Source organism: Symsagittifera roscoffensis, chromosome 5, assembly GCF_963678635.1.
Source record: "Symsagittifera roscoffensis chromosome 5, txSymRosc1.1, whole genome shotgun sequence".
NCBI classification, from domain to species: domain Eukaryota; kingdom Metazoa; phylum Xenacoelomorpha; order Acoela; family Convolutidae; genus Symsagittifera; species Symsagittifera roscoffensis.
Window position 1 is genome coordinate 28,388,361 of NC_087066.1, and position 12,729 is coordinate 28,401,089.

At 33.9% G+C, this 12,729-nt stretch overlaps 3 protein-coding genes across 3 annotated transcripts in view; all 3 read right to left on the reverse strand.

The window, feature by feature from the left end:
• Positions 1-10,402, reverse strand: part of LOC134845490 (uncharacterized) — a 48,607-nt gene extending 38,205 nt beyond the window's left edge. The window contains exon 1 of the mRNA XM_063862386.1: positions 10,393-10,402. The gene's annotated coding sequence lies outside the window, so the exon portion shown is untranslated. The remainder of the gene's footprint in view (positions 1-10,392) is intronic.
• Positions 1-12,729, reverse strand: part of LOC134845501 (PAT complex subunit Asterix-like) — a 161,310-nt gene that overhangs the window by 39,432 nt on the left and 109,149 nt on the right. The window lies entirely within an intron of this gene.
• On the reverse strand, positions 1,311-12,389 carry LOC134845491 (nucleic acid dioxygenase ALKBH1-like). Its single transcript, XM_063862387.1, has 2 exons — positions 11,463-12,389; positions 1,311-1,824 (listed from the first exon to the last, which is right to left on the reverse strand). Exons 1-2 carry the CDS (start codon positions 12,100-12,102, stop codon positions 1,325-1,327), a joined length of 1,140 nt encoding a protein of 379 aa, XP_063718457.1. The 5' UTR covers positions 12,103-12,389; the 3' UTR covers positions 1,311-1,324.

The window sequence follows — 12,729 nt, forward strand, 5'->3', positions numbered from 1 at the left end:
TGAGTCCACAAAATCTAGCAAACTTTAGACTCATAACAAGCATACCATTGTTTGCCAAAGGCTTGGAAAAGGTGGCACTACAGCGATTGACCAAAATTGATTCAAATCATAACGTGTTTTTATATTCGCAGGATTTGAGTGCAGCTTTAGACACAGTTAGTATTCAAAAATTGCTCAAAAACTGGAAACAAGGGTTGGGGTCCGTGGACCTGTATTGAGTCTCTTTGAAAGTTATCTCTCTAATCGACAAGTTCGGGTCTCTATTAATGGATGCACTTCTGATGAACTATTGCAAAAAATAGGAGTACCTCAGGGGTCCATTTTGGGGCCAATTATGTTTTTTTACAAACTTGTTGCCTGTACTTGATTTTTTGGAAGCACGCCACATCCTACACCGCTTTTACGCATATGGTGGGCAGTTATTTTATACTTATTCGAAAACCGATGCTCCCCCATTAAATTTTATTGAAAACACAGTGCGTGATGAAGAACAAAACAATGATGAAGATTTTCAGCAAACCGACGACAAGTTATTCCTTAGTGCCGACTTCAGTGAATCTATTAGGTCGAGATATTGAACTGCAGACGGAAATAAGAAAAAAAAAATTTAAAAAGTAGGCCTACTAAAACTTTCGTATGTCACGATAAAAAATTCAATCCAGGCAAACATGCCCAGCCAAACATTTTAAATTAGCAACGGATCAAAACTGACGGAGTGGAAACAAAGCCGACAATTTTTGAGCAGAAGCCATTTGATCCGAAAAAAAGTTGATTTTATTAAAATGAACGCAAGAAATGATCTCAGCCTTCGCATTTCGAAGAAAAAAATAATGGCCTTAAACCTCTTTGAATTTCTGGAACGATTTATCATTGACATTTTTTGAGAAAAAAAAACTTAATTTGAGAAAACTGGATCAAAATGTACAGCTTTTATTCCTCTGGAAATTAAAAAATTAAATTCCACTTTTGAAACTAGAAATCGTTCACGTTTTTTCGCGCCATTTCCACGTTCGTATTTGGAGAGTGCTATTTACGTCACTTTCAACAGATGAATTTCAATTGAATTCAAAACGAGCATATATACCCAATATTTTACGACTTTTTTCTAAAAAAATCAGCAAGACCTACATAAGAGTCTTCACACGTTCATTACTCTTAATAAGTAACTCTTTAAAGTAACTGAAATTGAACAATTTTTAAGACATTTTTTTGGAAAGAAAAACGAAAACAATAAATCGACACGGCCTAAATAATGAGTGTCTCCATCTCATTGGCACATTGAAAAGCATTATAAAAAGTAAATTAACAGTTTCATTTACACAATTCAAGGACTACTCCCATCAACAGAATTTAAACGTGGATCAATTTCATCACAATTCAAAGGAACATCATCAGTTAATTTTTTCAACTGTCTCACATTTAAGTTTATTCTACGAGTTCTAATATATTCCACTGCTTTTATGACATCTTCAGTCGAAAAATGGTCAACTCGATCAAAAATCAAACTTTTAGTCACAGCTTTACAGCTCGTTTGCGTTTCTTCGCCGCATGTACATAAAGTTTCATTCAAGTTACGAAGAAAATCTTCTTTTGAACGTTCAAAATCAATTTTGTCCATCTTGTCAGTTGTAAAGATTTTTGGTACGGCGTGAAATCTTTGCCGACAACTGTCAGTCATAATGACGACATCTCCTGAATTGAGCAACAGTCTGATTGGTTCACGAGTTCTGTCTGCGTCGCCCAATAAAAATATAGCAGAATGAGCCAGGCTGATTGAAACCAAGGGAGAGGTGCTGTCCCATTCTAAGTTGTCACAATGAATTCCTGAAAAACAAAAGGTGAGATTTGCCCACTTACTACAAACGACTATCAACATGTATACAGATAAAATTACAAAACCCAATCAGCATTATCTAAGGCCGATCTGTTGAGAACTGAAAAAAATAATGTGTTTAAGATAGTTTTCATATTTTGAATCGGATTCGAATATCCAAAGGATGTTTCGCGTTGCAATTGAATTTGGCAACTTATAATAATAATAAATTCGTTTTCCAAAAGGGAACAGACTCGATAATTATTTACATAACTCAAAACAAAATAAAAAATCCCATCTGGGAAGAACACCGAAAAGGCAAGTTAGCTGCCAATCGAGTGGTGTCGTCATGAGCAAACGACAGAGAATACACTTGAATTTCCGATTACCTAAAAAAACGTTTTATTAAAATTCGTTATAACAAAAGTATAGATCCTGTATGCGATGCAGAATTGAACTCATTTGCCTATTCTGACAATTCAAAAACTCTTCAATTAAACTTTGGCTAATGCAAAAAATTCATAAAGCATGTACAAATAATAGGGCATTTTTTTATTCTTTATTTCAAGCTTCTAGAAATAAAATTACTAAAAAAACGTTGTAAAAACTCGTTTTCACAATAGTATAAAAACCGTATGCCATGCAGAACTGAATTTGGTTGCCTATTTTGACAGCTCAAAAACTTCATAAAGCATGTACAAATAACAGCGGAAGGGGGTCAAATTTTTTCTTCATTTCAAGCTTCCAGAAAACTTAACATCGAAGAAAATAAATTTAAAGAGATACGGTTACAAACCTAATTGTTTGTTCGCTTGTCAAGGCTAATTAAAAGCGCTTTTACGGACGAATTACAAACTGATATCAACAAGAACTTTCCTTGATCTGTCAAAAACATTTGATTCAATTTCACATGACACACTACTAAAGAAAAACTAGAAAATTTGAGCTTCAAACAAAAGCCTTAAACATACTCCACAGCTTCTTGACACAGAGAACACGGACAGTCCATATAAACGGTTGCTTCTCGGATATAATCGAATTCAAGCAAGGAGTAATGCACGGTATTGGGACTGCTCCTTTTCAACATTTATGCCAGGATATGGAAAAACCGCTAGACAACTGCAAAATGATACAGTACGCAGAAGATACGTTGATTAAAAGCTCAAAATTGAACTTAAGCTTTGCGAAAACAAACCTAGGAAAAACGGAGAACCAGAAAACTTCATATCGAAGAAAATAAAATTATAGAGATACGGTTACAAACTTAATTGTTTGGTCCCTTGTCAAAACTACTTGAAAGCGCTTTTAAAATTCACGGACGAAACAAACCAATACCGACAAGAACTTTCCTTGATCTGCCAAAAGCATTCGATCCAAGTTCACATGACACTACTAAGAAAACTAGAAAAATTGAGCTTCGAAGCAAAAGCCTTGAACATACTCCACAGCTTCTTGACACAGAGGAAAAAAGTCCATATAAAAAGTTGCTTCCCCGATATGATCGAAATCAAGCAAGAAGTAAGTCAACAACTGCTAAACGATACAGAACGCAGATGATACGTTGATTTAATGCTCAAATTTGAGCTTAAACTTTGCGAAAACAAACAGAAGTCAACCAAAATAGACTCAAATAGATCTAAAGTTCTTCAAAAGTTCGCTTTAAACGAAGACAAAACAGAGTTTGTGATTTTTGTAAAACCTCGAATGAAAGCAAGTCAAGAAATACAAACCATAGAAATAACAGACACTAAAATCAAAGAAACAAATCACGTTAAATATTTAGGTGTCATAATTGAAAATATACTGGAAAGGGAGCTAGAAGATAACGTTCTAAAGGGCAATAGCAATAAGAACACTGTCTCAACTAAAAAGCCCACTGCCAATTACACACAGGATTTCACTGCCAATTACAAAAAAAAGTCTAGTTCTCAATCAGCTTAACTATTCACTACCACTATAAGTTGCCATTCGAGACACTTTTCTAAACACTTCACACAGACAAATTAATTGAGCTGTGAAAACAGCTTTTTTCAAAGGAAAAAATGAAAGTTCTTTCTTGCTGAAAAAAAGTTATAAAATATTTCCTTTACGTCCCAGAGTAGGATACCAAACTCTAATATAATATACTTTTACAAATAAATAAATATTAAATTACCACGTTTTGATCCAACATACTTTTCAAATTACGAATACTGCAAAATCAAAGCACGTACTAAGGAAGTTTATTTCAATTTAACCATGATAAGCATATACAAAGACAAACTTTTCCTTGTTAAAGCTTGCAATTGGTATAATTTATTTCCTGACAAACTAAAAGACCAAACCTCCTATCCTCGCTTCAGAAACCAACTGATTAAACATTATTTAGAACTGTTTGGTAAATCTAAGGAGCTGCTTACATTCGATAAAACTTGGAAAGGTTGTAAAGATAAGGCTACCGCTAAATAGTTTATCTTTTCGTCATGGTAATTGGTACCATCCTGAGATCACGTAACTTAATAAATATTTAAGTTACTATTATCAGCTCAATGCTGAGTCCAACAATTTTTTAAGTTTGTTCAGTATTGTACACTAGATAAAATGGGTTCTGCTTTTTTGACCATTTTATCAATTTAGTGCTTTTATCTTTCTATTTTATATGATCGATTCCGCTATCTCCTATTTTGAGGTGAAAGCAAAATATAACATGTATGTATTCGACCCTTTTTTGTCGTACTGGTAAACAACTTGACTGAACAGGACTGGTGTATCAGCGCAGAGCGTATGAAAATCGTAATGCATGAGTATGTGTAAGGACTACGCCATTTTTGAGAGAACAAACCAGTAAACTAGTACGAGACACGTAGTTTCCGATCATGTTGCAGTATACATTGCTAATTGCGTTGATATTTGGCAAAAAATTACGAGAACAATTTTTTAAATAGTTCACCAAAAAAGATAAGTTACTATTTTCCAAAATTCGTAACAAAAAATTCACCTCAAAAAGGGACTATTTTTGGATCCATTTGGCTGATTAAAACCTGTTTAAAACTACGGAAACGATTTTTAAGCACACTATATTAAAGTGAACCTCCTTTGTAGTCCAACTTAGTTTTAGAAGTGTACCATCTCCCAAATTTTGTCTATAAAATATATATTTTTTATAATGACCATTGAAAAATTTTAGGAGATTATAAAATTCTCAAATTTTATGGATGCTACTAAGAGACTCATTTTGATATGATTTGCCTAGGTTTTGATCGACTAAATTGAGCCAAAAATTACCCCCTAGTATCATACTACTTCCATTAAAATTGGAAGCAATTTTCCTCTCCTCACGTCTTATGCGGAAACAATTTAAAGAGAAACTCGTTCTAGCTTTCCAGAGTAGTTAAATAAGTAAACCTGCAGGCATATAAGTCTTCCCACATTTTGATACTTTCGGAAAAATCTCTTCTCGGCGCGCGGAAAAGAACATGTTCAGACATGATCAAACACGTTTACTCGAGAGTTAAAGTTTTGTAATCATGCCGCGAAACGACGGTTTTTAATAAGATAGTTTTCGGTCACACATGTTTTAAGGGAGGTTAAAATTGGTCATTTTTTGGGCGCTCGATGGAAAAGAGTATGGAATTAGGTTTTGGTTGGTGCATGTGGTCCCTTCTAATTTTGGGGGTATTGCATTGTTTACATGTAAAATGACGTTATGCAACCAATTGAACCTAATGCAACCAAAATGAACCTAATGCAACTACGGAAACGATTTTTAAGCACACTATATTAAAGTGAACCTCCTATGTAGTCCAACTTAGTTTTAGAAGTGTACCATCTCCCAAATGTAGAAGTGTACCAAATCCAATTGAACCTAATGCAACCAAAATGAACCTAATGCAACTACGGAAACGATTTTTAAGCACACTATATTAAAGTGAACCTCCTATGTAGTCCAACTTAGTTTTAGAAGTGTACCATCTCCCAAATTGTGGTATATAGGAACGCACAAGATTTTGGCAGCGCAGCTTAACTGTTGGCGGCGGTGAACGATTTCCTTCAAAAAAGCATATTTTATTGCTGAATCGCAAAGAAAGGAAAATTCGTCAAGTGCGGCCGCCGCCACCCCTATTTAAGAAAAAATAATAATCAATTTGAACGAAATAAGAATCAAAAAATACTTTAAGCCAAACAGAAGTTAAAAACAAGGAAAAACTATGAAACATTGAAAACTCTAAAATAATGAAACTTGCTTAAAAATTTTGACATTTCCATTTTCTGTGTCGACAGGAGACTGGAACAACGTCAAAAATATATGACAAAAGCTTTGATATTATATAAAACTTTGAAAGAGCTAAAAAAATTGAAGTTTCTAAAGATCTCGGAAAGCAAAAACGCGGATGAAAGCCAAAAAAGCCCATTAATTTTGCTACAGCCATTTCTTAAATTTGAATATAACATTTTTCATTAAAAAAAGGAATAATTTTCAAGGCTTCTAGAAATCGTTTAGTATGTCTTATTAACATTATTGTCAAACACAGATTTTGAATATATTCATTAAAGCGAACCTAAAAACAGGTGGAAAGCTGATGTTTATGGGTGAATATGTACGACAAAACAGAGTGACTATCGAATAGAGCAGTTGAAAACTTATTTGCGACTCTTAAGGAAATTGAAGCAGTTAATGAAATTGAAGCAAACTCAAGCGGAAAAACTGGAACTCAAGCTGAGACAAGTTATGGATATAAGCTCAAAATTTGATACAAATTCGGGGTTATACTTTGATTGTCCAAGTTTTTTGCGTTTTCTATTAAGAAAATATGCAGCTAAATAACTGTTTACATTGATACTACGTCTTTTTTTCTAAATATCTTGTAGTTTATGTCAAAATGGTTTTAGCTAGAGCTTTCTATTCAAACGTTTGGAGGGCTATCACTTATTATTATTAGATTAACCCTTTGTTGAACAAATTAATCTTTGAGATTTTAACATAAATCTGATCACATTTTTAACATAAATCTGATCTTTTGACTGTTTTTCTTGCCACGCTATTGCCTCTCTATATACCGTGGCTTTTGAACCAACTATGTTAAAACTCATTGTGTTATTAAGAGTTCGACCTTTTTTTCAATATATGTTTAAGGTGAACCAAGCTTTCGTATTTACGCTCTGATCACTAGCAGGATCAAAACAGTTAGCATCATGCTATGTCCTCCCATTTTTGTATCGATATTTGTCTTCTCCATTAACAAGACTTGTTTTCGAAAAACTGTTGGTTGTTTGAAATTGTAAAATCAAACTCTTTCATCAACATTCTACCTAACTGTTTGATTCCATCGTGATGACAGCTGTTTCACCTTAAACAATGCTCTCACAACAATTTGGCTACAACAGTTTCTGATATGATGTGAGTGCCATTTTTTACTTTCAATGCATTTCGATAAACGTCAATTACTTTCACGCTACAAACTGATAGTTCTAGAATCGGTCAACTTAATTTATGAAAACGTAAAAACTACCGAGCCAATGTTTGAACCTGTTATATGAAAAACAACCATTAGTTGGCTTAAAAATTCAATGGAGATAAATCGCCTAAAAACAGAGCCAACAAACTCGAGAGCAAGAAAAAAATAATTAATCAAAAAATTGAAGACAAACCGTTTTTGCGGTCTCCTGAGTTCAATGTCTGTTGGCTTTACTTTTAGACAATGTCCTAATTGGACTTTTTTGCCAAATAAAAAGATCGACGACATGAATTTAAAAAAACATCACTTCAGAACTCTTTGAAATTTATGAATCTTATGACTGTTACATTTTTGATGAAACTAACTTTAGTTGAAAAGCTGGAATAGCAGATAACTTTGAAATTCTACTAGAAACCCGAAATAAATCTACTTTTGAAAATCATAGTCGATTATTCTTTTTCGCGCCATCTGGAGCATTGGAGAGTATAATTTGCCTCCCTTTTAGAAAACGAATTTGAATGAAACGTAACAAACAAAGCCAACAGACACTTGAAAAAAGAGTCAATGATTGCAATTAAACAAAAGAAACATAAACATGAGGTAATTGGTTTGTCGACCCAAACTTTCACGCTAAAAACTGATAGTTCTAGGATCAATCAACTTGATTTATGAAAACGTAACAACTACCGGGCCAATGTTTGCACCTGTTATATGAAAAACAACCATTATTTGGCCTAAAAATTCAATGGAGATAAATCGCCTAAAAACAGGGCCAACAAACTCAATAAACTCGAGAGCAAGAAAAAAATTTATTAATAAAAAAATTGAAGACAAACAGTTTTTCGGTCTGTTGAAGACAAACAGTTTTTCGGTTTTTCAATGTCTGTTGGCTTTACTTTAAGACAATGTCCTAATTGGACTTTTTTGCCATATAAAAAGATCGACGATATGAATTTTGAAAAAAACATCACTTCAGAACTCTTTGAATTTATGAATTTTATGACTGTCACATTTTTGATGAAACTAACTTTGGTTGAAAAACTGGAATAGTAGATAACGTTGAAATTCTACTAGAAACCTGGAATAAATCTACTTTTGAAAATCATAGTCGATTATACTTTTTCGCTCCATCTGGGGCATTGGAGAGTATAATTTGCCTCCCGTTTAGAAAACGAATTTGAATGAAACGTAACAAACAAAGCCAACAGACACTTGAAAAAAGAGTCAATGATTGCAATTAAACAAAAGAAACATAAACATGAGGTAATTGGTTTGCCGACCCAAACTTTCACGCTAAAAACTGATAGTTCTAGGATCAATCAACGTGATTTATGAAAACGTAACAACTACCGGGCCAATGTTTGCACCTGTTATATGAAAAACAACCATTATTTGGCCTAAAAATTCAATGGAGATAAATCGCCTAAAAACAGGGCCAACAAACTCAATAAACTCGAGAGCAAGAAAAAAATTTATTAATAAAAAAATTGAAGACAAACAGTTTTTCGGTCTGTTGAAGACAAACAGTTTTTCGGTTTTTCAATGTCTGTTGGCTTTACTTTAAGACAATGTCCTAATTGGACTTTTTTGCCATATAAAAAGATCGACGATATGAATTTTGAAAAAAACATCACTTCAGAACTCTTTGAATTTATGAATTTTATGACTGTCACATTTTTGATGAAACTAACTTTGGTTGAAAAACTGGAATAGTAGATAACGTTGAAATTCTACTAGAAACCTGGAATAAATCTACTTTTGAAAATCATAGTCGATTATACTTTTTCGCGCCATCTGGGGCATTGGAGAGTATAATTTGCCTCCCGTTTAGAAAACGAATTTGAATGAAACGTAACAAACAAAGCCAACAGACACTTGAAAAAAGAGTCAATGATTGCAATTAAACAAAAGAAACATAAACATGAGGTAATTGGTTTGCCGACCCAAACTTTCACGCTAAAAACTGATAGTTCTAGGATCAATCTACTTGATTTATGAAAACGTAACAATTACCGGGCCAATGTTTGCACCTGTTATATGAAAAACAACCATTATTTGGCCTAAAAATTCAATGGAGATAAATCGCCTAAAAACAGGGCCAACAAACTCAATAAACTCGAGAGCAAGAAAAAAATTTATTAATAAAAAAAATTGAAGACAAACAGTTTTTCGGTCTGTTGAAGACAAACAGTTTTTCGGTTTTTCAATGTCTGTTGGCTTTACTTTAAGACAATGTCCTAATTGGACTTTTTTGCCATATAAAAACTTTTTGATGAAACTAACTTTGGTTGAAAAACTGGAATAGTAGATAACGTTGAAATTCTACTAGAAACCTGGAATAAATCTACTTTTGAAAATCATAGTCGATTATACTTTTTCGCGCCATCTGGGGCATTGGAGAGTATAACTTGCCTCCCGTTTAGAAAACGAATTTGAATGAAACGTAAGAAACCAAGCCAACAGACACTTGAAAAAAAGAGTCAATGAATTAAACAAAAAAACACCAACGTTTCTTAAAAAATCTCAACTTTCAAATTTCAAAAAAATGCCCTTGATGCTCTTTGAATTTCTAGAACAATTAATGATTGGTACTTCTTCGACAGAATCGACCTAATTTGAGAAAACTGGATCAATAGGTGAAATTCTTATTTCACCGGGAGATCTGAAATTAAATTCTACTTTCGAAACTAGCAGTCTCACCACTTGCGATACAAAATCAAAAAACCGCTAAGTCGGAGGAAAAACTAAGAATAACAAAAAAAACTAGATCTTTCAAAATGAATCTGGCTAGATTTCAAACAAACACATGCCAGGACAATAGAATGTGAAACTCGCATCGGAAGAAAATTTAACAAAGCGGGAAATACTAAAATACCTTAGCTGAAACACTTTCAGCCGAAAAAAAATCAACAAGACTTAAGACCCTAAAAACACACGATAGTTTACTGGCTCCTCAAATGAAACAATATGAGGCCACTAAGCCAATATAATATAAGGCAAAACCTATTTACTCGAAAAAGGAAAACTGGAGCTGAAAAAAAACATCAAAAATCACTATAAAAATCATAAAGTCCTCCTTCCCCTCAAAACACGCATAACAATTTTTTCTCGCTCGTCGAAAAACACAAAATGAGAACATTAAACCTATTTAATATAGGGCAAAACCTATTAAGCCAAAAAAAATATTATTTCTGTAAAGATTTCAGTAATTTCTGCAATCAAGTGAGCATAACAATTGTCTCCTTTAAAACTACTCAAAATTAGGTCACTAAGCCGATAAAACCGCAACCAAGTGGACAGAATAAAGTTTTTATCAAAAAAAAATATATATATACGAAATCAAGAAATTACAAACTGCAGAAGTAAATCAAAACATTAAAAACAATGCAATTTGAATTGCCTACAGCAAAAACCAAAACACTTGAACGATGTGGCAACTAAGCCGACAAAACATAAGCAGACAAATATAAAAGCCAACATTTTTTGAAACGGAATATCTCCCGTTTGAAAAAAACAGTCAGATTCGAACCAAGGACATTTGCCGTCCCAGGCGCATTCGTTGCCTCCAAACCAAGGGTGCCGGGGACGCAAAAAAATTTGAATTCATTATGAACTGAACCTAAATTAACCATTTCGAATTTTGACCATTCTGTGAGCAAAGTAATTTAAAGGAAAAAAACAGACTAGTATCTGATTGCAATACTCTTGCTTATCGCAAGGGTAATAACAAACCGCAGAAAGACATTTGAGAGTGTACAACTCTTAGGAAATTTTTCCTGCAAAAACGAAAGAAAACACTGAATAAATAAGTGTCTTCTTCACTTCGTTCCTTGACAGTTAAAAACGGTCAGTTTTACAGTTAAATAGCCTATTTTGACCATAAAACATCAAATCGAAATAGAATAGTTTATAGCTAGCGCCGCTGGTGTACAATGCTGATTTTAATTTTCCGACGGTTTTTGAAATAAATCTTTACGACTGTTTTTGAAATTTGTAATCAAACTTATGAAAAACAATTATCCCAAGTAACTCTGGTAAATAAAAATTCTGGCTAAGTTCAGAGTTACTTTTTTTGCCATCACTTCAAGTCTTAACTTTTTGCCATTACTTGAAGGCTAAATTTGGAAGAAACATGTTTGAAACTTCCAGCTGCTGTATTTAACTTAAATTACGGCAGTAATAAACTATTCGTAGCTAGCGATTTCAAACTTAACCTAGTGTCGAGCCCTCTGGATAAAAATTCACAATTGCAGTCTCAGGGTTATACTGTTTATCTTCATCCAAACCCACTGACTGGACAAAAAAGCGACAGAGCGAGGCCAGATCATCGGGAAAGTCAATGTAGTGTCCAGCATAGTACTTCTTGGTCTCCCAGTTATACTGGTACCCCAAAGTCGTCCATCTTAATCTCTCAATCGGTTGTTTCTTCTCGTTTGATGATTTTGTTTTCGAAAAATTAGGGTCGTAATGCTGCCATGGAAACCGATGTGAACCCAATGCTGCTTCAGCAGTGAGATTAGATTTGATCGGGAACTTAGTAAAGTCGACCAGAGATCTCAAGATCCAAAACCACTTTGAGAAATTGTGAAAGGAGTTTTGAATCAAATAAAATCCAGCAACTCCAGCGAGTGTTGTGACTTTCCACGTCTTCGCTGGGTTTAAACCAAAAGAAAGACACTTTTTCGCGCAATGATTTTGAGATATGTGCTGTAATTTTGGCTGGTAGCTCTCAAGTGATTGTTTGTTGAAATGCTCGATATCTATGTCTGATACATTGAGTTGTTTACACTGGCGAAAATGGTCTCGGAAGTGGTCGTGGTTTATCTTCGCTTTCTTTTCGGGTTCTGCAGACATCTGCAGAGTCAACTTGATAGAAATTCAAAATGTCATAATATCTGAAGTATTAGATTTTTCTACCATACATTGGAAACAACTGCATGGCGCTCCTTTTTCATTTTCCCACATGAACCCAGCTTTCTCGAATAGAGGTAGTGAACGATTGAAATATCATAGAGAAAGTGGACGGCTGAAATTTTGCAAACACCGAGAATTTTTCAAATGTATTTACAGAATCTGAATTAATTCTGTATGGGCTTTCGTATGATACTACAATGGATCCTATAGGTTTATTTTGCGCCATCAAAACTGAAACAATCCACTAGAGGTCATACTCAAGTTGTCGCAAGTTTAATGATTCTAGGTAGCTCGAAGACCACAATGCATTTTAATGGGCTAATCGCATTGCAATTGTAGGAATAGCTTGAGTTGGAGCTCGCACAAGCTTGAAAACAGAGGTGCCATAATTAAATTTCAGCATATAAACAATAACAATTTTTAAACAAAAATGCATCGACAAATTAAAACAATCTATCTTAAACTTGCTTTACCTTTGACTGGATTCCGTGAGAGCAATTGTACTAATGTACAATTCATGTTGTCCCAACAAACCATTTTCTGAAATAACCAATAAGTGCAGGGGCG

Coding starts and splice junctions, on each gene's coding strand:
- LOC134845491 (XM_063862387.1), bottom strand. CDS start 12,102: ATGTCTGCAGAACCCGAAAAGAAAGCGAAGATAAACCACGACCACTTC. Junction 1,825..11,462: donor TCCAGAGGGCTCGACACTAG/GTTAAGTTTGAA, acceptor TTTGTTTTTCAG/GAATTCATTGTGACAACTTA.